General features: G+C 44.1%; 1 protein-coding gene across 2 annotated transcripts in view; it reads right to left on the reverse strand.

The window, feature by feature from the left end:
• Nucleotides 1-21,032, reverse strand: part of NHEJ1 (non-homologous end joining factor 1) — a 96,471-nt gene that overhangs the window by 59,099 nt on the left and 16,340 nt on the right. For both annotated transcript variants that reach the window (XM_058665025.1, XM_058665024.1), the window contains exon 5: nt 20,708-20,766. In XM_058665025.1, coding sequence (XP_058521008.1) covers nt 20,708-20,766 — 59 coding nt within the window. The remainder of the gene's footprint in view (nt 1-20,707; nt 20,767-21,032) is intronic.

Consider the following 21,032-nt stretch of genomic DNA (forward strand, 5'->3'; position numbering starts at 1 on the left):
ACTCATGTGACAGTGCCATGTAGACCCAAAGATGCAGGACATTCTCTACAACATCTTTGAAAAGTAAGGCTAGCAAGCTCCACTTACAACTTTACTCCTATAAATTAAGAGCCTTGGGGACCAGCACACCTTCCTCCCTCTCTGATTAATCAAGGGAGCTTTACTTCTGCCCTGATGGCCCCACAAGCCTAAGTTTCTATGAAGACTCATTTGTCCAGGAAGGGGAGGGAAGTGGGGGCAGGACACCCCCCACCCCACTCCAGGCTTCCTTCATGCCAAAGAAGGAGGAAACAGAATAAGCAAAATAAAATTCATAAAGCGAAGCAGTAATTATGGTGTGGTCAACAAGAGGCTGCTCCTCAGGCCCATCATTATGTGGCTAAATTTAACGCCCCGCACAGCCAGGAGAGCCGTACGCCCGGGGCACCGTGTGTCCACACAGACGCCAGCTCCGCCACCTTCACCCGCTCGAAAGCCGCCAGGGCTGCCAGAAAGCAGGTCACAATTTTTTTATAGTCTGTTTACCAAGATGCTGTTTTTACTGCCGAGGTTTCTCTCATTTTATCTCTTTTTCCCTTTTCCCCAAACAGACTGGCCTGTATTTTCTGTCCTGTTTTTTTTTTTTTCTTTCTCCCTCTCTTAGTACTATTTTCAGAACTCTAATTTTATATGGTATGTCCCTCTTTTTTTTTTTTTTTTTTGGTAAATATTTGCCATAACTGAGCCAGGCACATCCAGTTTGAAAGTCTTCATCCCACAAAACATTACGCCTTTAATGATACACATCTCATTAGTTTGGCCCATGAAAGAAGGTATAGAAAAAAAAAAAAGCAACTTACAGATTGTGTCACTTTTTATATCTAGAGAGACCTATACTTATATATGAACACAAACTGAAAACTGACATACTGAGCCCCAATAAGAGGCTAGTACAATGGTCATTTATTTTGGACATTGAGGGCTCAGAGGCAGTTTCAGGAATGAGAGGCCAGGAACCTGTGTATCACTGCGTGGAGCATCCAGGAGGTTTTGACCAGGAAAGTACAGCTAGAATCAGTCTATGGGCTCTAAGGCTTCAGTACTGGCCTGGTGGTGGGAACAAAACTCTGGGAAGGCTTACCACACTAAATTTCCCTTCTCTAATAGCTAACGAGGTTAAAGAAAGTAGGCTAGGGGTTAAGAGCAGCCTAGAGACATCCTTTCCAAGTAGAACCTCTACACCATGCACTCACCATCCAAGGGTTTCTCCAGACACAAAGCCTCCAAAGTGCAAAAGGATTGCTTACTGTGCATGTTGGATCCACGAATGAGAGTTATATGGTCAAGTTTGCCAATGGCAAAAAGATACAGCATCCAACAATCAATCTCTAAGTATTTGTCCGTGGTGCTTTCAGGCCCAGATTATTCCTCAAAGATGGTGATAGATGAGCCCCACGGGTCAGTGTTTGCAATAAGAAATGCTGGGGGAGTGGGAATAGTGAGGACACCTGGATGGAAAGACCCTGTGAGGCTCTCAGGCAGCGCCCCATTTGGAGTAGATACTATGCAGAAGGCAATGGCCTGGAGTTTCCAACTTCGTTTTCATTAGCTCATTTAGGGATGATCAGACTCCAGAGAATCAACTGATACTAAATAAAAGTCACAATCAGCTAATTTAGAAATTAGCCTATTATATGTTATAGCATCCCAATGACTGTAATATTTTTAGCTGCTTTTTTTCCCCCTCAGAAAACAGAACAAAGACTGAAAGTACTATCTATTAGACACAAGGGAACAAAAAAAGGCAAAAACCAACAAGTGACTCTTGTTCTACCATACTACTGCTTTAACACTGAGCTATTAAGTTAACAAACTCCCTGGCTTTCCTTTTGTTGGGTTCTACATACCTCTGGTGCTCTGTTAGCACATTTCTTCAGACATCACATAATAACTGTTCTTTTGTTTTGTTTTGTTTTGTTTTGTTTTAAAGATTTATTTATTTTTATTAGAAAGGCAGATTTACAGAGAGGAAGAGAGACAAAGATCTGTCCACCATGAATCAAGTGGCTGCAATAGCCAGAGCTGAGCCAATCCAAAACCAGGAGCCAGGAGTTTCTTCCAGGTCTCCCATATAGGTGCGGGGTTCTAAGGCTTTGGACCATCCTCTACTGCCTTCCTAGGCCACAAGCAGGAAGCTAGATGGGAAGTGGAGCAGCCAGGACACAAACCAGCACCTATATGGAATCCCAGTGCGTGCAAGGCAAGGATTTAGCCACTGGGCCATCATGCCGGACTCAATAATTGTTCTTAAACTGCTAACAAGAGCCGAGAGGTATGTAAGACTAGACGTGGGGAAAAGGATGTGGAGTGAGGCAGTACTGAGAGCAGGGTTCTTTAACCTTAGATCATTTTTCTACCTTTTAATTTAGTCTAGTTCTACTCACAGATTTGTCCTAGTCTTGTGCACATAAAGTTCTACACAAACCTGTGTAACATGTGGCAAGGCAATGGGAGAACACTAGGCCAGCCATTCAGAACTCTGAGTTTTGGTGCCAAATTCTACAACTGTTTACATGAGGGTATTTTTTTTTCCTCTTACATCCTTTTTTGGCTTCATAAGTAAAGCAAAAAGGCTTTAAAAATCCTTCAGCTCATGGAGTTCTATGGTTCCAATCTTTAGTGCAAGATCTTTGACACGGGCCCGGCGGCGTGGCCTAGTGGCTAAAGTCCTCGCCTTGAAAGCCCCGGGATCCCATATGGGCGCCGGATCTGGTCCCGGCAGCTCCACTTCCCATCCAGCTCCCTGCTTGTGGCCTGGGAAAGCAGCTGAGGACGGCCCAATGCACTGGGACACTGCACCCGCGTGGGAGACTTGGAGGAGGTTCCAGGTTCCCGGCTTCGGATCGGCGCGCATTGGCCCGTGCGGCTCACTTGGGGAGTGAATCATCAGACGGAGGATCTTCCTCTCTGTCTCTCCTCCTCTCTGTATATCTGGCTGTAATAAAATGAATAAATCTCTAAAAAAAAAAAGATCTTTGACACACCATGACTTGTTTCATTAAGGTATCAGCCCAGGCCTCAGGGATTTATAACCTAGGCTCATTAAACAATATATTTAGAAAGCATGGGGCAGGTTACTTCTGTAGATAGCTAGTTTCTTCCATTTTATTTTGATGCTTAATCACCTTAGTCAAAAAGAGAGGCTGGGATTATGGGAGAAGACTGCTTCAGGCTGGCCTCTCACTCTAAAATCATGCCATTTGGCACTTTCACTCAGCTTGTTCCCAGTTTTCTGGGGAAAGAAAAATGCAATTCCCATCAACCCCTCTTCCTCTAAACCAGGCAGTGCTATCATCGTGTCTCCAAGTGCTGCCTTCTTCCCAAGTTTATCCACAATAAACTGCAAGTAGCTCTTAGCAGCAAAAGATGTGTAGAGGAAGATGGACAGCATCAGAATTGCTCAAGCTTCAAGCCTAAGAATAAGAGAGGCCAAAGAGCTTTTGAAGGATTCCCTGAAACCACACCCAGGGACAGCCCCTCAGACCGTGCAACTGAAGAGAATACCTAGTGTGTCTTCTGCCTCAGCAAATTCACCACAAAAAATCCCTCTGAACACCACGATCCCATATTCAAACTAGCCTGGTATGACCTCCAGGCCCTCTCCAGGGGGATCTGCTTCCCCTCCTCTCAGTAAATACACTAGACTGCTTCAAAGAGGTCACATAAAAATAGAATTAAAAGATACTCTGATGTAAAAAATACTGAATGCATACATAGACTTTTAAACATTACATTTCCTACAAACTCTTAAAACTATTCTCCTATTTTATATATTTAGAATACTCTGTAGACATAAATTCTAGAGCTATAACCTCACTTAAAAGTTCATCTTCCAAGGGCAGGAAACTTGTTTTAACTTTTCAGTGGGATTCCTCCACACTTAATATTTTCGGGGGTGCATAATAAGCACTGTCCACAGAGTTTAAACTTCTAAATACAAAAACAAATAGACAGAAGATATCCCACTTAAAATGAAAAATACTCTGAGACTTCCAGCAGTTTCTTCCCTTGACCATTCGTTTCTGAGAGATATCTAGAATACCTATTAATCCTGCACTCTCCAACACAGAACAGATAACCTACCAACCTACAGGACACAGTCTCTATAGAACCCTCACTTTGAAAGGTAGCTCGATATCCAAAAAACCATTATCTACAAATGAAGGGTCCAAGAAAGGCAGAAGCCTATAAGATTATGCTTATGCAAGCAATATACCAGGTAAAGCAGGAAGGCAAATTTCTTGATACTTTTATTTTCTCTTTTCATTTTTATAACCAGAGACAGGTACCAATGTTAGAGAACCCCAAAAGACAAGACCTCTGAGCTATACTTTCTGTGTTTCTTGATCTACAAGGCGCTGTAGCAGGTTAATAAGAGGAGACAAAATGAGCAAGGCTGCCCTTCAGAATTGAATAATCGATCAGGGATGCTAAAGACAGAAATTTTCATCATACAAAATAAAAGTAGTAAGTGACACAAGAAAGAGACAAAGCATTGTACGAATTCAGAAGAGGGAAAGAATGTAGTTTGTATTTTATTTCTGTTTCATTATTTCTGTAATGGCAGAAGAATTTTATAATCATTGGCCCCTCTTTTTTAAAAAATGTATTTTATTTATTTGAAAAGCACAGAGAGAGAGAGAGAGAGAGAGAGAGAGAGAGAGAGAGTTCTCATCTGCTGGTGCATTCCCCAAATATCAACAATAACTTCTCACCAAGGGCCAGGAACCCAACTAGGGGGTTTCTTGTGTGGGTAGTGGACAACCAACTACCTGAGCCATCACTTGCTGTCTCCCAGGGTGTGTATGCACAGGAAGTTGGAGTCAGGAGTGGAGTTGAGACCTGAATGCAACCTCTTGGTCATGAGACACAGACATCCTAAGCAGTGACAACCCCATGGTTCTTGCCTTTACACGTCTCTTTTACTTTCACCAACAGGAACTTCATCTTCTCCACTGCCTTCAAACACACAAGTGTTGAGTCTTCCCATCTTGTTTTCCTTAAGAAGGCTCTCCAGCTATCTCTCATTTCCTTGTCTTTGTGAAACTTCTCTCCTTAGAAACATGTACTCATTGTTTCCTGTCTTATCAATTGATCCTTCTTTAACTGTCTGATATTTGATCTGCTGATACTGCCCAAGATGACTAATTGCCTCTTCCCATCACCCATTCTCTTGGCTCTCTCTCCTGCATGTGACACAGTGGATCACCCTCCTCGGTGATGGAAAGAACACAGGATTTTAGACAAGACAAATATGGGTAAATCAATTGAGTAATTTTAAGAGATTTACTTTACCCCTGAGCCTCTGCTTTTCTTCTTTTCCTTTTTTTTTTTTTTTATCTTTAAAATGGAGAATATATCACCTGGCTCCTAAGTAGGCTGTAAGCGTTCAGTTGTAATACAGATAAATCACCCAGCACTGTGTCTGGCACACACACAATGTTCATCTCATATCTGGTTAGTTACCTTTTCTTGACTAATCCACTGTATCCTGATTCTCTTTCTGTCTGCATTTCCTTCAGTGCTCTATTGGCTCCTTCTGCTCCTTCCAATAATGATCAGTTCCCAAATCTCAACCACTGAGCCTTTCTTCTTTTTCCACATTTTTCTCAGCCAAAAGTGGATCCAATTCTCAGGCTTCAAATTTCACTCCTTTGCAGAAGATCCCCAAATCCGTTTCTATAGATCCTATTTTTTCAACCTCTGCTTTATTCAATCCCAATGTTTTCTTTTTGGGGGTGAAGAGGTATTTGAGTATTTATTTACAAAACTCTTATGAATATAATAACTTTTAAAATGCAGGGGGAAAAAGGGGGGTCATTTACGAATTGCTGAAGTGGCACAGAAAAAAAACCCTATGATCAGTTAAAAAATTAAAGCAAATAATTTCACATTGTTAAGTGTCAGTCCCAATATTTCAACTTTTCCCTGAGCATTCCCACATGCCTGTCCTATAATCAACTTAAAGTCAACATGTCTATGAAAAAGATCTTCCTCTTTTGGTTTTCAGTGAACTCTAATTATAAATAAGCCACTGATTTTCTTTGAATAGGCTAAGGCATTGTTAAGTGGCCATTCCATAATGAGTGGAATTTATGAAACCCTTCCTCTATAAAGGGAAAGTGGAAGGAGACTCAACTGTGTGTGTCATGAAGTGCCCCAGACATACATGACGCTTGGAGGTTAGGCCTGAAAAGAGCAGAATGTCTACCCAAAATAAGACATCAGTAATCACTGCCTCAAAAATCAAAATCTAGGGTTCTGGTGTTGACACACAGCAGGTAAGTCACCCCTACAATGCCAGCATCACATCTGGGTGCCACTTTATGTCCTAGCTGTTTCACTTCCAATCCAGCTCCTGGTTGATGCACCTAGAAAAAGCCGTGGAGGAGGGCCTGAGTGCTTGGGCCCCTGCAGTCACAGGAGAGATCTGGATGAAGCTCCTGTCTCCTGGCTTTGGCTTGGCGCACCTCTGGCCGTTGCTGTCATGTGGGGAGTGAACCAGCAGATGGAAGATCTCTCTTTTTCTCTTCATTTTTCTCTCTCCCTGTAACTCCTCAAATAAATAAATAAATAAATAAACAAAGCTTCCCAAAAAAATCAAATTTGGACTAAATGGATTTCTAAGACTGGAGATTTAAATAAGAGCCCAACAGTGAATTCCATGGAATCAGACATGAAAACAAACAAATAAATAAAAAACCCTAGTTTTCATTTTAGGAGAATTGGTAACTCCCTTTGAACTAAGTAAGATACACAGCCTGCTGGAGTAGTATCTTAAATTGTGCCAGTCTATCTAGGTCTGAACACAGAGGCATGAGCAATTTCACTTTCCACATATATTTTTAAAAGTATAAGCTTTGGGGCAGTGTTGTGTGTGGCAAGTAAAGTTACTGCCTACAAAACTGGTTTTTATAAGTGTCAGTTCAGGTCCTGCTGCTCCATTTCCCATAGCCTTGAAAAAAGCAGAAGGGCCTGGCGCAGTAGCCTAGTGGCTGAAGTCCTTGGCTTGCACTCCCGATCCCATATGGGTACAGGTTCTAATCCCAGCAGCTCTGCTTCCCAACCAGCTCCCTGCTTGTGGCCTGGGAAAGCCTTGGGACCCTGCAAACGTGTGGGAGACCTGGAAGAGGCTTCAGATCAGCTCAGCTCTAGCCATTGTGGCTGCTTGGGGAGTGAATCATCAGATGGAAGATCTTCCTCTCTGTCTCTCCTCCTCTCCGTATGTCTGAATTTCCAATAAAAACAAAATAGATCTTTAAAAAAAAAAAAAAAAGTGGAAAATGGCCCAAGTATTTGGATCCCTTCTTCTCATGTGAGAGACCCACATGAATTTCCTGGTTTCTGTCTTTTGACTGATCAGTGCTGGCCCCCTCTTTCTCTCTATAATTTTGCATTTCAAAATAAATACAGAAATTTAAAAAAAAAAAAAAAAGGTATTAGCCTTTATAAAGCTTTGTAAAAGAAAGGTGAAAAATGAGGCCCTCTGGGACCAGCATTGTAGCACAGCAAATTAGGCTGCCACCTGCAATGCTGGCATCCCATTTCAGTCCCAGCTGCTCCACAGATCCAGGTCCCTGTTGATACACCTAACAAACTAGTAGGGATAGCCCAAAAGTTTGGGCTCCTGCCATCCATATGGAAGACCAGGATGGAATTCCTGGTTTAGACCTAGACTAGCCTCTGGCAGTTGTAACCATTTGGGGATCATGTTTCTCCCTTTGTCTCTCCCTCTCTCATTGTAACTCTGCCTTTCAAAATAAATAAATCCAGAAAGAAAAAGAAAGAACAATAGTAAAATAATGAAGCTTTTTATCTGTTCTTGGGCCAAGATGAAGAAAATGGTAACAACAGCTCACTGGTTTTTCTCACACTGAGAAAACCCAATAAGAAGGCAAAAGTCAGGAACCAGTATTTTGGTATAGCATGTTAAGTCGCCTCCTATAGAGCCTAACATGCCATATTAGCGCCTTCCAGCTGCTTCCCTTCTGATCCAGCTCCCACATATATGGCTATGAATGCAGCAAATGATGGTCCACATACTTAGCCTCCTGCCACTTACAGGTTCCTGGCTTCATCCTGACCCAGCCCCAGCCACTGTGGCCATTTGAGGAGTGAACCAGTAAATATCTCTGTCTCTCCCTCTCTTTCTGTAAATCTATCTTTCAAATAAGGGGGCGAGCAGAACTGTGGCCCAACAGACTAATCCTCTACCTGCTAGTGCTGACATCCCATATGGGCACTGGTTAGTGTCCCAACTGCCACACTTCCCATCCAGCGTCCTGCTTATGGCCTGGGAAAATAGTGAAGGATAGCTCAAGTCCTTAAACCCCATGTGGGAGACCTAAAGGAAGCTCCTGACTCTTGGAGTTGGACCAGCCCAACTCCAGCCATTGTGGCCATCTGGGGAGTGAGCCAGTGGATGGAAGATTTTCTCTTTCTCTCTTCTCTGTAGATCTATGTTTCAAATAAAAATAAATAAATCTTTAAAAAAAAAAAAAAGTAAAAAAGCTGAGTTAGAAAAAAGTACTTGTGGGCCCGGCGGCATGGCCTAACAGCTAAAGTCCTCACCTTTAACGCCCTGAGATCCCAGATGGGCGCCGGTTCTAATCCCAGCTGCTCCACTTCCCATACAGCTCCCTGCTTGTGGCCTGGGAAAGCAGTCCAGGACAGCCCCATGCCTTGGTACCCTGCACCCGCGTGGGAGACCTTGAAGAGGTTCCTGGTTCCCGGCTTCGGACTGGTGCAGCAGCGGCCGTTGCGCTCACTTGGGGTGTGAATCATCGGATGGAAGATCTTCCTCTCTGTCTCACCTCCTCTCTATATCTGACTTTGTAGTGAAAATAAATAAATGTTTAAAAAAAAAAGAAAAAGAAAAAAGTACTTGTGTAACTGAGAAACATGTGGCTTTCCCCTCTCCTTGAAAATTTTCATTCCAGACAGCAAATAGTGGGGGATTTGTGTTTTCAGCAAGGAAAACCATTCCTTTACATGCCCAAGATTAGATTTAGTGGAGCCCCACCCATGATTTTCTCAGTCTGTCAATGGCACCATTATTCTTCAGATTCCACAAGCATACCACCAACAGCTTGATCTTTCTAAAGACCACCTTCATGTGTCAATTCTCCAGCCAAAACTCTGAATGGCTTCCCATGATCCACAACACTAGTTAATAACTGCAAGGGGGAAGTGTCCTATCTTCTTCCTGTGAGATGTGCTCCCATGCCGAGAATCACTGCACATAATGACAACTGTCAATAACTGCACTGAGATGAGTATTTCCTCCACGTGTTACAGGAAGGAAAAACTGCAAGCACCTTCAAAATAACACATCGATCCTCTAGTCCAGAAATTTTAGGGCCTTCACCTGTCTTTTTCCTTTTCTTACACAAACAAACAAATCTCTCTTTTTACAATTTATTTTTTAAAGATTTATGTATTTTTACAGAAAGCCAGATATACAGAGAGGAGGAGAGACAGAGAGGAAGATTTTCCATCCGATGTTTCACTCCCCAAGTGAGCTGCAACGGGCCGGTGCGCGCCGATCCAAAGCCAGGAACCTGGAACCTCTTCCAGGTCTCCCACGCGGGTGCAGGGTCCCAATGCATTAGGCCATCCTCTACTGCTTTCCCAGGCCACAAGCAGGGAGCTGGATGGGAAGCAGGGCTGCCGGGATCAGAACCGGCACCCATATGGGATCCCAGTGTATTCAAGGCGAGGACCTTAGCTACTAGGCCATCGTGCCAGGTCCTATAATTTATTTTTATTTGAAAGGCAGAATTACAACAGAGAGAAGGAGAGACAGACAGACCTGCCTGCTGGTTCACTCCCCAACTGGCCACAGCCACCGTAGCTGAATCAGTCCTAAGCCAGGAGCCAGGACCTTCTTCCTGGTCTCCCATGTGGTTACAGGGGTCCATGTACCTGGGCCATATTTTGCTGCCTTCCCAGGCAATCAGCAGGGAGTTGGACTAGAAGTAGAGCAGCTGTGACTCAAACCAGTGCCCATATGGGATACCACTACCACAGGCAGAAATTTAACCCACTATGCCAGGGCACCAGTCTTGGCCATTACCTGTTAAGCCTCAAGTTATTATCTTGCTATTTGCATTCTCTACTCATCCTCACCAACTCCTATTCATTCTTACTTTGCCTGCTTTGTCCACATGTTTCGCACACAAAATGCCTTCCACATAGCTCACCATGGAAACTAGAACCAACCAATCAAGTCCTGCTTTTTATAGGACACTTCTATGGATGACCTCACCATTGCGGCTCTTACATCACGCACTAAGGACTGGGAGTACTTTAATGATGACATTATTAATTCCTATATGCTCACAGAACCTGGTTTGGCTCATGTATAACACTCATGAATATTCAAAGAAAGATTTAACTGTGAGATTCTCCAGGTCAGAGAACTGAACACACATAATGGTAGGAAGTAAATTGTCCTGGACCCAAACTGTACACAAAGGATATTGAAAAAATTACCCTCTGAAATGTATGCCTTTCCCAACATGCCAAACAACAGGTATATGATAAAAGGGCAACCTGTCTAACTGTAAAGTATAGTCTTTTTAGCTTTACAACTAATTTTCCTTCCAGGATTTTGTTAGGCTCTTATTCCTTAAGCTTCTGACCTATTAACCACTTAACCGGCTATAGGAAACAGGCTCTGAGATTTCTAAATAATAGAAGATTCAAAATTGTGACTACTTCCCAGAGAACGTAAGTGTCAAAGAAATAAGGCAGGTAAGGACCTGGAAAAGCAGTAGAGGATGACCCAAAAGCATTGGGACCCTGCACTTGTATGGGAGACCCAGAAGAAACTCCTGGTTCCTGGCTTTGGATCGGCTCAGCTCTGGCCATTGCAGCCACTTGGGGAATGAACCAGTGGACAGAATGTCTTTCTCTGTGTCTCTCCTTCTCTCTATAAATCTGTCTTTCCAATAAAAATAAAATAAATCTTAAAAAAATAAAAGAAAACCGGGCCTGGCGGCGTGGCCTAGTGGCTTAAGTCCTCGCCTTGATCGCCCCAAGTTCCCATATTGGCGCTGGCTCTAATCCCGGCTGCTCCACTTCCCATACAGCTCCCTGCTTGTGGCCTGGGAAGGCAGTAGAGGACAGCCCCATGCCTTGGTACCCTGCGCCCGCGTGGAAGACCTGGAAGAGGTTCCTGGTTCCTGGCTTCGGATTGGCGCAGCACTGGCTGTTGCGCTCACTTGGGGAGTGATTCATCAGATGGAGGATCTTCCTCTCTCTCCTCCTCTCTGTATATCTGACTTTGTAGTGGAAATAAATAAATCTTAAAAAAAAAAAAAAAAAGAAAACCTAAATTGTAACAATTAAAAAAAACAAAAACAGCCATGTCACAGTGAGTTTCTCCGGTGGAGCTCAAATCAGGAATGATTTCTCTGAGACTTCCACGGACAAAGCCACTCTACTTGAAGGGCTACAACATGGAACCCACCAACTAGCATCAGAAAAGCGAATGGGTACTGTGATGCTGGGTCATCAAGTCATCAAATACATGAGTGAATCAGGTCTGGGAGTAGAATCTGCGGGGGAGTATGTAAGTTCACCCATGTGGAACAGCAAACTGTATTGGCACAGGCAATAACTGTGTCTGAGAATAGGCTTGGTTGGGAAGCTAAGAAGAAACCCAGGTGGGTTGGAATTCCTACTGGTGAACACAAGGGCCAGAATTGGGACATTGTGCTGGGATGAACATGGCTGCAATCTCCCTTGGCACAGGTGTGGATTGGGTCTGGTGAGGGCAAGACTGGGTTAGACTCCAGCACCCACTGGTACTCATGAGAATCAGGGTGGGTGTAGAAAGGACTGGGCTAGGTCTAAGCTTCCACTGAACCATGTGAGAGCTGTGTCTGGGCATGGACCAGATGTGGCTGGGCTGCAACACCCAACAGTAAGAACTAGAAAGGGTATGGGCCAATTGGGCAAGGACACCGTTCCTGCCACGACAATAGTTGGACAAAGTCAACCTGGGCCAAAGACTCACCAGTGTACACAAGATCTGCCACTGGGAGGAGACTGGATAGAGGAGCTAGATGAATGCCTTTGTCAGGTTGGATGCAGTCCCTACAAGTAAGCATAAGAACCAAGGCAAGGGGCCCGGCGGTGTGGCCTAGCAGCTAAAGTCTTCGCCTTGATCGCCCCAGGATCCCATATGGGCCCCGGTTCTAGTCCCAGTAGCTCCACTTCCCATACAGCTCCCTGCTTGTGGCCTGGGAAAGCAGTCCAGAACGGCCCAAAGCTTGGGACCCTGTGCCCGTGTGGGAGACCCGGAAGAGGTTCCTGGTTCCGGCTTCAGATAGTCGCAGCACCTGTTGTTGCGCTCACTTGGGGAGTGAATCCTTGGACAGAAGATCTTCCTCACTGTCTCTCCTCCTCTCTGTATATCTGACTTTGTAATGAAAACAAATAAATCTTTAAAAAAAAAAAAAAAAGAACCAAGGCAAGCAGCAGCCCAAACCAGACCAGGTTACAGTATCTGCCAGCATACATATGGGTCAGGTCGGGGATAGGCCAGGCCGGGCCAGTTCATTACATCCACTGGCAGATCCAAGAACCAGGATGGGGTGCTGGAGGGTCCAGGTTGTGCCGCAATACCATCCAGTTAACACTCAAGCCAAGACTGGGGACTGACTGACCAAGGCTATGCTGTAGCACCAATCAGCACAAGCTGGAACTGGGGGCAGACTAGATCAAACTAGACTAAAGTACCTGCTGGTGGATGCCAAGGAAAGACAAGCCATGCTAGTTTGAGGATGGTAGGGATCAGGTCCGTGAACCCCAGGGATGGGGCATCCGGAGGCTCCTGGATCTCCTGATCAGGATCAAGAGATCACCCACATGGTGGGCGTTAGGTCCATGAGCCCCGGGGCTGGGGGGTTCCAGCGGGGCCTGGGTCTCCTGGCCCAGAACCTAGAGCCCAACTATGTAGTGGGACAAGGAGCTAAGTTATAATAGGATAGTGCACTTGTTCCTAGAAAAAGAGCAGATATGGAAGAAAAACTTGGCATGAAAGTTTAACAAAAGGGATGATGCACATGCAGAGTTAGGAATGCTAGATAGGATTTGCTATGAAGACAAGCGAGAAACATATAACAGACAAACAGATCAAGTAGGAAATGATCAGTAGCACAGGGTGAGGAGAATGTAGTTGCTATGAAGGAGTATAAAGGAAAGTCAGCAGGAAATGATGAATGATCTTATGTGGCATGTTTGAGCTTTATCCTACAGGTCACTGTATGCAACTGGGAATCACTAGGGGACTTGCAGCAAGAAAGTGCCAAAATCAGGTTTCTGCTTCAGAGAGATTGCTTTGACCTAACTGTAAATTCAACTGGAGAACTATGATTGCCAAGAAAACAAGGTAGAAAGCTATCATATGACATGTCAAAAGAGGGAAGCAGGCATTCCCTCTTTTAGTGACAGCAACGGAAGCTGGAAAACAGAAGGGCAGATTCAGAAGACATTTAATCAATTAACTGTTTTGGAGGTGAGGACTAAGAGGAAAGTAGGTGACTCTCATGTTTTTAGCTTAGAAAACTGAATGGATAATAGTACAATTCCCGGGAAGGAATATAAGGAAAAAAATAGATTTGGAAGGGTAATTTATTGACAGGTATTAGGTATGGCATATGTGGGATATGGTATAAAAGACAAGTATGCAGAAAGAAATATGGGGGCTGGAAACAATGCAGATTTTTATGGCAGTAAAACTGTCAGAAAGACTGACCCTGGGCCAGAGAAGAGAGTAAAGGGTGAAAGGATCAAGGTCACAATCGCAGGAGACGCTAGCATTTAAGTGGCAGGTAGGGGATAGAGAGCCAGCTAAGGAAATCAAGTACAGCATTCCATTAACCAACTTAACAAAACAGCAACTTTCAGGTTAAAGGTCTTCCCATTCTGCCCCTGTATCTTTGGTATAACTTCTAGTTTTACAGGATCAGTAACGTACTTCTTCAGAGTTTGAACTGTCTGCTCTAGAATCAGGCTGCAGTCAGACAGGGGATGAGGATAGTAACTCAAACTAGATGGGATACAGCAACCATGGCTCCACTTAGGATGCTGAATCAAATCAATGTTAACTACAGCCCCCCCCAAATCCCTTAGTTATGGTATTATACTGAGCAGACTGTTTAAGTCTCTTAAGGCATTTAGAACATAGCAATGGTAGTGACCACTATGCTGAACACCCTCCTATGAAAACAGAAAAGGAGAGAATTACAGAATCCCCATCTCTGCTAAGGGCCTTCTCCCAAAGGAAGACAACTGCACACAACTACCCAGGTTTTGGTGTCAAGGGCTGATTCTTGGCCAGGAGTTGCCAGCTGCAGAGGGCGGGGCTCTATTTTGGGCAGCCTGCTATCCCCAAGCCTGGCCGTGTCTGGTTTGAGCAGCATGCAGCCCCAGTGACTCACACACCCATGCAAACCGCCTGTGGCTCAGTGGCATGGCCTCGGAATGCCAGCCTTAGGCCAGCTCCCTCCTCACCTCATTACACTGGGATAAATAAATAAAAAGTCCGCCAGCAGCCACACAGCCTGATAGCAACCAGATGGAGAGAGAGAGAGAGAGAGAGAGAGAGAGAGAGAGAGAAGCAAGGATAGGGCCCCGGGGAAGCAACTCCCTCCAGTGGAGTAGACCAAAGAATGGGCTATGCCAGCCAGGCATTCTAAACTTCCTCTATAATGGGGTTCCTACAGTCATGCAATTATAGCCTGCAACTCTTCTCCCACTCCTAGAGGTGCCTCTCAATGTTAGGTGCCTTTCAGTTTTAGTAATTGCCTTTTGGGGGACTGCTACCTGTAAGAGGATCATGACAACAGCTAGCCCACTCAGCCCTGACTAGAATGAAGATTGCCAGCATTCTCCCAATAGTTAGGTCACTACCAGCAGGTCCCCTTGCATTCTTTCTAACTGAAATATCAGAGGCTGTTAGGGGAGAATATAAATAAATAAAAGGACTGCATAGAGGGATATAATCTCTGTCCAATCCTTAATTGTTTTTCCTAGCCTTAGGACTCCAGAAACTTCCTTGTGCTACTACTCTGTGTGCCCTAAGTCTATGGCCTCTTGCCTAGCAATATTTCCAGCGGAGCATACAAGTTGACCCCAGGCACTGACCGCATGGCCTTCTGACATTGGCTGTGGCCCCCCTGCACCTTCATCCCAAGCTCTCTCCCTGGTTTGTTTATCTTCCTATTTCACATTGCTTATTTTGATGGCACATCCTTTCAGTTCGGTCTTGGGTGACCTCATGACCCTTCTGTGTCCTGTTTTGTAAGATCTCAGGCAAGCAGAATAACTGAAAAGATGCAGTAGCTGTAAGAAGCTCTACAGCCCTGGGGAGGGGGGAATCTTTCAGTTCTAGCAGCTATGCAAGACATTCTGAGGACAGTGCAGTGGCCTCAGAGGTCACAAGGATTCCATATGACCCTGATCCATATGTCTCCCAACTAGTAAGGACAGCTAGCTAAAGGACATCATCCTAAACTGTGAATCATGGAGTAGAGAGCTTCGTAGGCAGGTATTTGGCCCAACAGTTAAGACACTGCTTAAGATGCCCACATTCTCTTTCAGACACCTGGGTTTGAGTCCTGGTTCCATTTCCAAGTCCAGCTTCCTGACAATGTATGCTCTGGGAGGTACTTGGGTCTCTGCCACTCATGTAAGAGACCTAAACTGAGTACCTGGCTCCTGGCTTCTGGCTGGTCCTGTCCTGACTATTACAGGCATTTGACAGAAGACTCATCTATCTCTGCCTTTCAAATAAAGATAAACGAAGAAAATGCAGACTATTTAAAAATTCACATGTCCAGGAGATGTTGGGCAACACAATAAACCATCACTTGGGATGCCCATCTTTCATGTCTGAGCCCCTGGGATTGAATCCTACCACTACTCCTGCTTCTAATCTAACTCCTGCTAAGAGACAACAGATGATAGCTCAAGTACCAAGTCTCTGCCATACACATAGAAGGCTGGGATGGAGTTTCTGACTCCTTGGCCTTGCCCAGCCCTAGCTATTAAGAGCATTTAGAGAGTGAACTGGAGGACCAAAGATCTTTCTCTTTCCTTTCAAATAAATAGAATGATTAAATAAACATTTTTTTCAATCATGCATGAATTTTTAAAATTAAAAACATAAAAAGAACTGTGTGGTTCTAAGTGTACAACTACAGGCAAAACCATAGGCAAGTTACTTCACCTCTCTGGGACTCAATTTCTTCAGCTATAGTAAGGTAGGGTCAGACATCTAGCCTTGCTATCATGGTGACTGTTAAGAACAGCATTCACAACAGGTATGCAGTGCAGAACCCACCTCCAGCTTCCTGCTAATGAATATCTTCAGAAGCAGCATGGATGGCCCAAGTGATCAGACTCCTGCCACCACTGTAAGGAAGCTATATTAAGGTCCCAGTTTCCAGCTTTGCCCTGGCTCAGTCCTAGCCAATGCAGATAGTTGGGGGAATAAACCAGCAGATGAGAGCTCTTCCCTCTCTCTGCCTTTCAAATAAATTAATAAGCAAGTAAACAAAATAGAGGAATTCTACAATGACCCATCTCTCAAATCGTTTCCACATATAATAAAAATCTATACATCTATAAGGTTTAGTTATATTCCATCTAGACCCTATAGGATCAATACTCTTAAAAGCAGTTGTTCCACATGGGGACCCGAGAATGACACTGAGTGGTCGTCCCACATCTTCGGGTATTGATGCAGTTAGGCTGCTAGGAGCAACCCTCTCCCATCTTCTTTTTTTTTTTTAATTTATTAATTTTTATTGGAATGCAGACATACAGAGAGGAGGAGACACAGAAGAAGGCCATCCGTCTGATGGTCCACGCCCCAAGTGGCTGCAACAGCTGGAGCTGAGCCAATCCAAAGCCAGGAGCCTCTTCCGGGTCTCCCATGCAGGTGCAGGGTTTTGGGCTGTCCTCAACTGCTTCCCCAGGCCACAAGCAGGGAGCTGGATGGGAAGCATGGTGGCTGGGATTAGAACCAGTGCCTATACAGGATCCCGGCGTGTACAAGGCGAGGACCACAACCGCTATGCTATCATGCCAGGCCCCTCCCATCTTCTTCTTCCTTTCTCCAGAAACAGGAAAAAAGAAGAAGAAAAAAAAATTGGAAATAATTGTCTCATCTACTTTTTCCCATTCTTCGACCCTTCTCACCCTAATCAGTCGTCCATGTGGGCATCCATCCTTCTCAATTATGTAAACATCATCAAAAGGAAATTTAAAAATATAAAACATTGATTCCAAAACACCAATATCCTTCCGAGGCTAGCACCTGCATGTTCTGTTTTCTTATTCAATTTCACAGGGCTCCCCTCTCTCCAATACTATAAAAGAAAGAAACCTCCAATTAAGTTCTTCCCTGTGAGAATAAATGAAGACATCAACTGGAGCTCTCCACCAAGCAAACCGTATCCACAGGTTACCACACTGCCACTATTTTCAAAAAATCCTCTTGGCAGAGATTTGTCAAAATATTCATCCAGCATCAGGGTGAAGGAATTCACCATGGGGGAAGGGTTTGGGGTGAAGGGGGGGGGAATCCCAGTACCTATGAAATTGTGTCATGTAATACAATGTAATTAATGAATAAATGAATATTAAAAAAAATATATTCATCCAGAAATTTGTTGAGAATCCACTACTTCCAGGCAAGTAGTGCTAAGGATACAAAAATGCTTTCAACAAGGTCTCTGCCTTCAGAGACCTTGTTAGTAGAAGAGAAAGCCACAGTTTAGCTGATAGCCATAGACACCAACAGTAATTCTGCAATATTATAAGTTATAAAATAGAGGCATAATGCGCAGCACTATAGTAACAAAGAAATACTGTCTTTACAAAGAGAGTCCAGAAAAGATCTCCTAAAGAAACTGAAGCTGACACTATAAAGATTAATAGAAGTTTACAAGGCAGTTTAGATCAAGGCACCGAGCATTCCAGGATAAAAATGGCACTGGGGAAATTAGAAATCATTCCATGTGACTGAAGCATAAAGGACACAGAGGAAAATGTCAAAAAGTCAAGCTGGATAGGTAGGCAGGCACTGGATCAGGAAGCGGCCTCCCTGCTGGTCTAAGAATAAGCTTTGCATTGTTTAACAACCCCACTGAAGCAGGCAGCTCTTACGTCATCCTCAACCTATGTCAATCTCCTTATATCCAAATGCAGATACATAGAGATCGTCTGAGAGACAGATAACCTAGGATATTTCTTTCCATATCTCTATGGTCGTTCTTTCTCCGTAGAAACTTGACATCTCTTCTGCCTCAAGACTCTTCTTCCTCTCCAGAGTTATAATCACTTCTATGAGAATCAACCCCAGGCCATTACCCAGGCAAATATATACAAACAGAACAGATGGTTCCAAGTCTAGCTCAAGCCCTAAGAAAAATGCTAATTTGAGGTTCAAAAGAGCTGTCAGTCACCAACCTTGTCCACAAAGAGCTTACCAATTAGCCTAGAAGATATGACAGGAATATGAATAATCTCTACATAATTCAAGTTGAGCATCCCTAATTTGAACATCTAAATGCTCTAAAGCCCAAAATTTTTTCAGCACCAACCGTGCCACCACAAGTGGAAAATTCCATACCTGACCTCATGTGATGAGTCACAGTCAAAGTGCAGGTGCACTAAAAATATTGTATAAAATTAGCTTCAGGCTAAGTGTACAAAACATATATGAAACATAAATGCATTTCATGTTTAGACTTGAGTCCTATCCCTAAGACATCTATTATTGCCAGTTTCCCCAGATCTGAAAGAACCCAAAGTCAAATACTTCTGGTACCAGGCATTTCAGATAAAGGACACTCAACATGTACTATAATAGTATGATTTACTTTCATAACACAGTACCAACTTCGGTAACGTGTATAATTAGAAAATGGAGCAATAAGGTGCCAACTGTACAACCAACAAGTCCCAAAAGAGTTAGGAAAGCAGAAGAGCAATATTGACTGGTATTATCAAAGGTCACTATTATTAATACTGCCCCTGTTTGGCATTTAATAGTTGTTTCTCTTGGCCAAGCTCAATCCTTAGAAGGGAAACCTAGGCATGAGCCTCTGACAGGCCACAATTATCTACTCCCCATTCATTCCTTTGCCAGTCCTCTTGTATAAACACTGTGATTTTCCATAGCCTACTGTGCCCACAAGACAGTCCCCAAATGGTAGCCCTGCGCTTTTCACCTTCTTCTACTGCTGGATCCTGAAGGGGGCTGGACAAATAATAACCACTACCCTTCACTCTATATCTAGACTTGTAACTAGCTCTCAGCAAGCAATAGTTTAACAGCTTGTCAACCAAACTTTCCAAGGTTAGAGAATTCTAAGTCAAGTCCCTGGGTACTTTCAGAGAGATGTATTTTAGAAACATTAATCATAGGGCTGATATTGTGACACTACTTGCTGACACCTGCAATGCTGGCATCCCATATGAACAACAGTTCAAATTCTGGCTGCTCCATTGCCAATCCAGATCAGATCCCTACAAAGGTGCCTATAACATCAGATTAAGATGGCCCAAGTACTTGAGTCCCTACCATCCACCTGGAAAACTGGATGGAGTTTCAGGCTCCTGACTGGGATGGACACGTCCTGATAGTTGTGACCATATGGGGAGTGAGCCAACAGACAAAAGATCTCTCTCTCTCTCTTTCTCTGTCTCTCCCTCTCTTTTTCTGTAACTATGTCTTTCAAATAAATAAATCTTAAAGAAAAAAAGCTAAACAGGGCCCAGCACAATGGCTTGATTGACTAATACTCACCTTGCAAGCACCAGGATCTCATATGGCACTGGTTCATGTCCTGGCTGTTCCACTTCCCATCCAGCTCCCTGCTTGTGGCCTGGGAAAGCAGTAGAGGATGGCCCAAAGCCTTGAAATCCTGCACCTAAGTGGGAGACCTGGAAGAAGCTCCTGGATCCTGGCTTCGGATCGACTCCACTCTGGGAGTGAACCAGTGGACAGGATATCTTTCTCTGTGTCTCTCATTCTCTCTGTAAATCTGTCTTTCCAATTAAAATAAATAAATAAATAAATAGCTAAACAGGGCCCAGTACAGTAGCCTAGCAACTAAAGTCCTCACCTTGAACGCTCCGGGATCCCATATGGGCGCCGGTTCTAATCCTGGCTGCTCCACTTCCCATCCAGCTCCCTGCTTGTGGCCTGGGATAGCAGTCCAGGATGGCCAAAAGCCTTGGCTTCCTGTACCCGCATAGAAGACCTGGAGGAAGTTCCTGGCTCCTGGCTTCAGATCAGCACAACGCTGGCCATTCTGGTCACTTGGGGAGTGAATCATCGGACGGAAGAGCTTCTCTCTTCCTCTCCTTCTCTCTGTATATCTGACTTTGCAATAAAAATAAATAAATCTTTAAAAAATTAGCTTAACAGCCCATTCTCACGTTTTACATTGTTTTCCCCTTCTACCCTGCATCTTCCCTCTGAATCTCTAGTTTTATCAGACTTTCTAGGGGCAAGTGTTTCAGAGAAACGACTTTCCAGCCACACACACTGCCTAATGCCCAAAATGTAAGCTGTCATTCAAGCACCTAGAAACAGGAAGTAAAGCAAAGTTGCACAGGAAAAAGGACTTAATGAACACCCTACCTCTACCATGAAATGTTCTAAGAAGGAATTTTCTTCAAATGGCTCTGTCTTCAGTCGATCTGTAATAAGAATGGATATAGAAATGAAATGTGAATATTAGAATGAGCTTCCGGGCCCAGCACGGAGGCCTAGCGGCTAAAGTCCTTGCCTTGAATGCGCCAGGATCCCACATAGGTGCCGGTTCTAACCCCAGCTGCTCCATTTCCCATCCAGTTCCCTGCTTGTAGCCTGGGAAAGCAGTTGAGGACGGCCCAAAGCCTTGGGACCCTGCACCCGCGTGGGAGACCTGGAAGAAGCTCGTGGTTCCTAGCTTTGGATTGGCGTA

The sequence above is a fragment of the Ochotona princeps genome, chromosome 5 (genome assembly GCF_030435755.1).
Source record: "Ochotona princeps isolate mOchPri1 chromosome 5, mOchPri1.hap1, whole genome shotgun sequence".
Lineage (NCBI taxonomy): Eukaryota > Metazoa > Chordata > Mammalia > Lagomorpha > Ochotonidae > Ochotona > Ochotona princeps.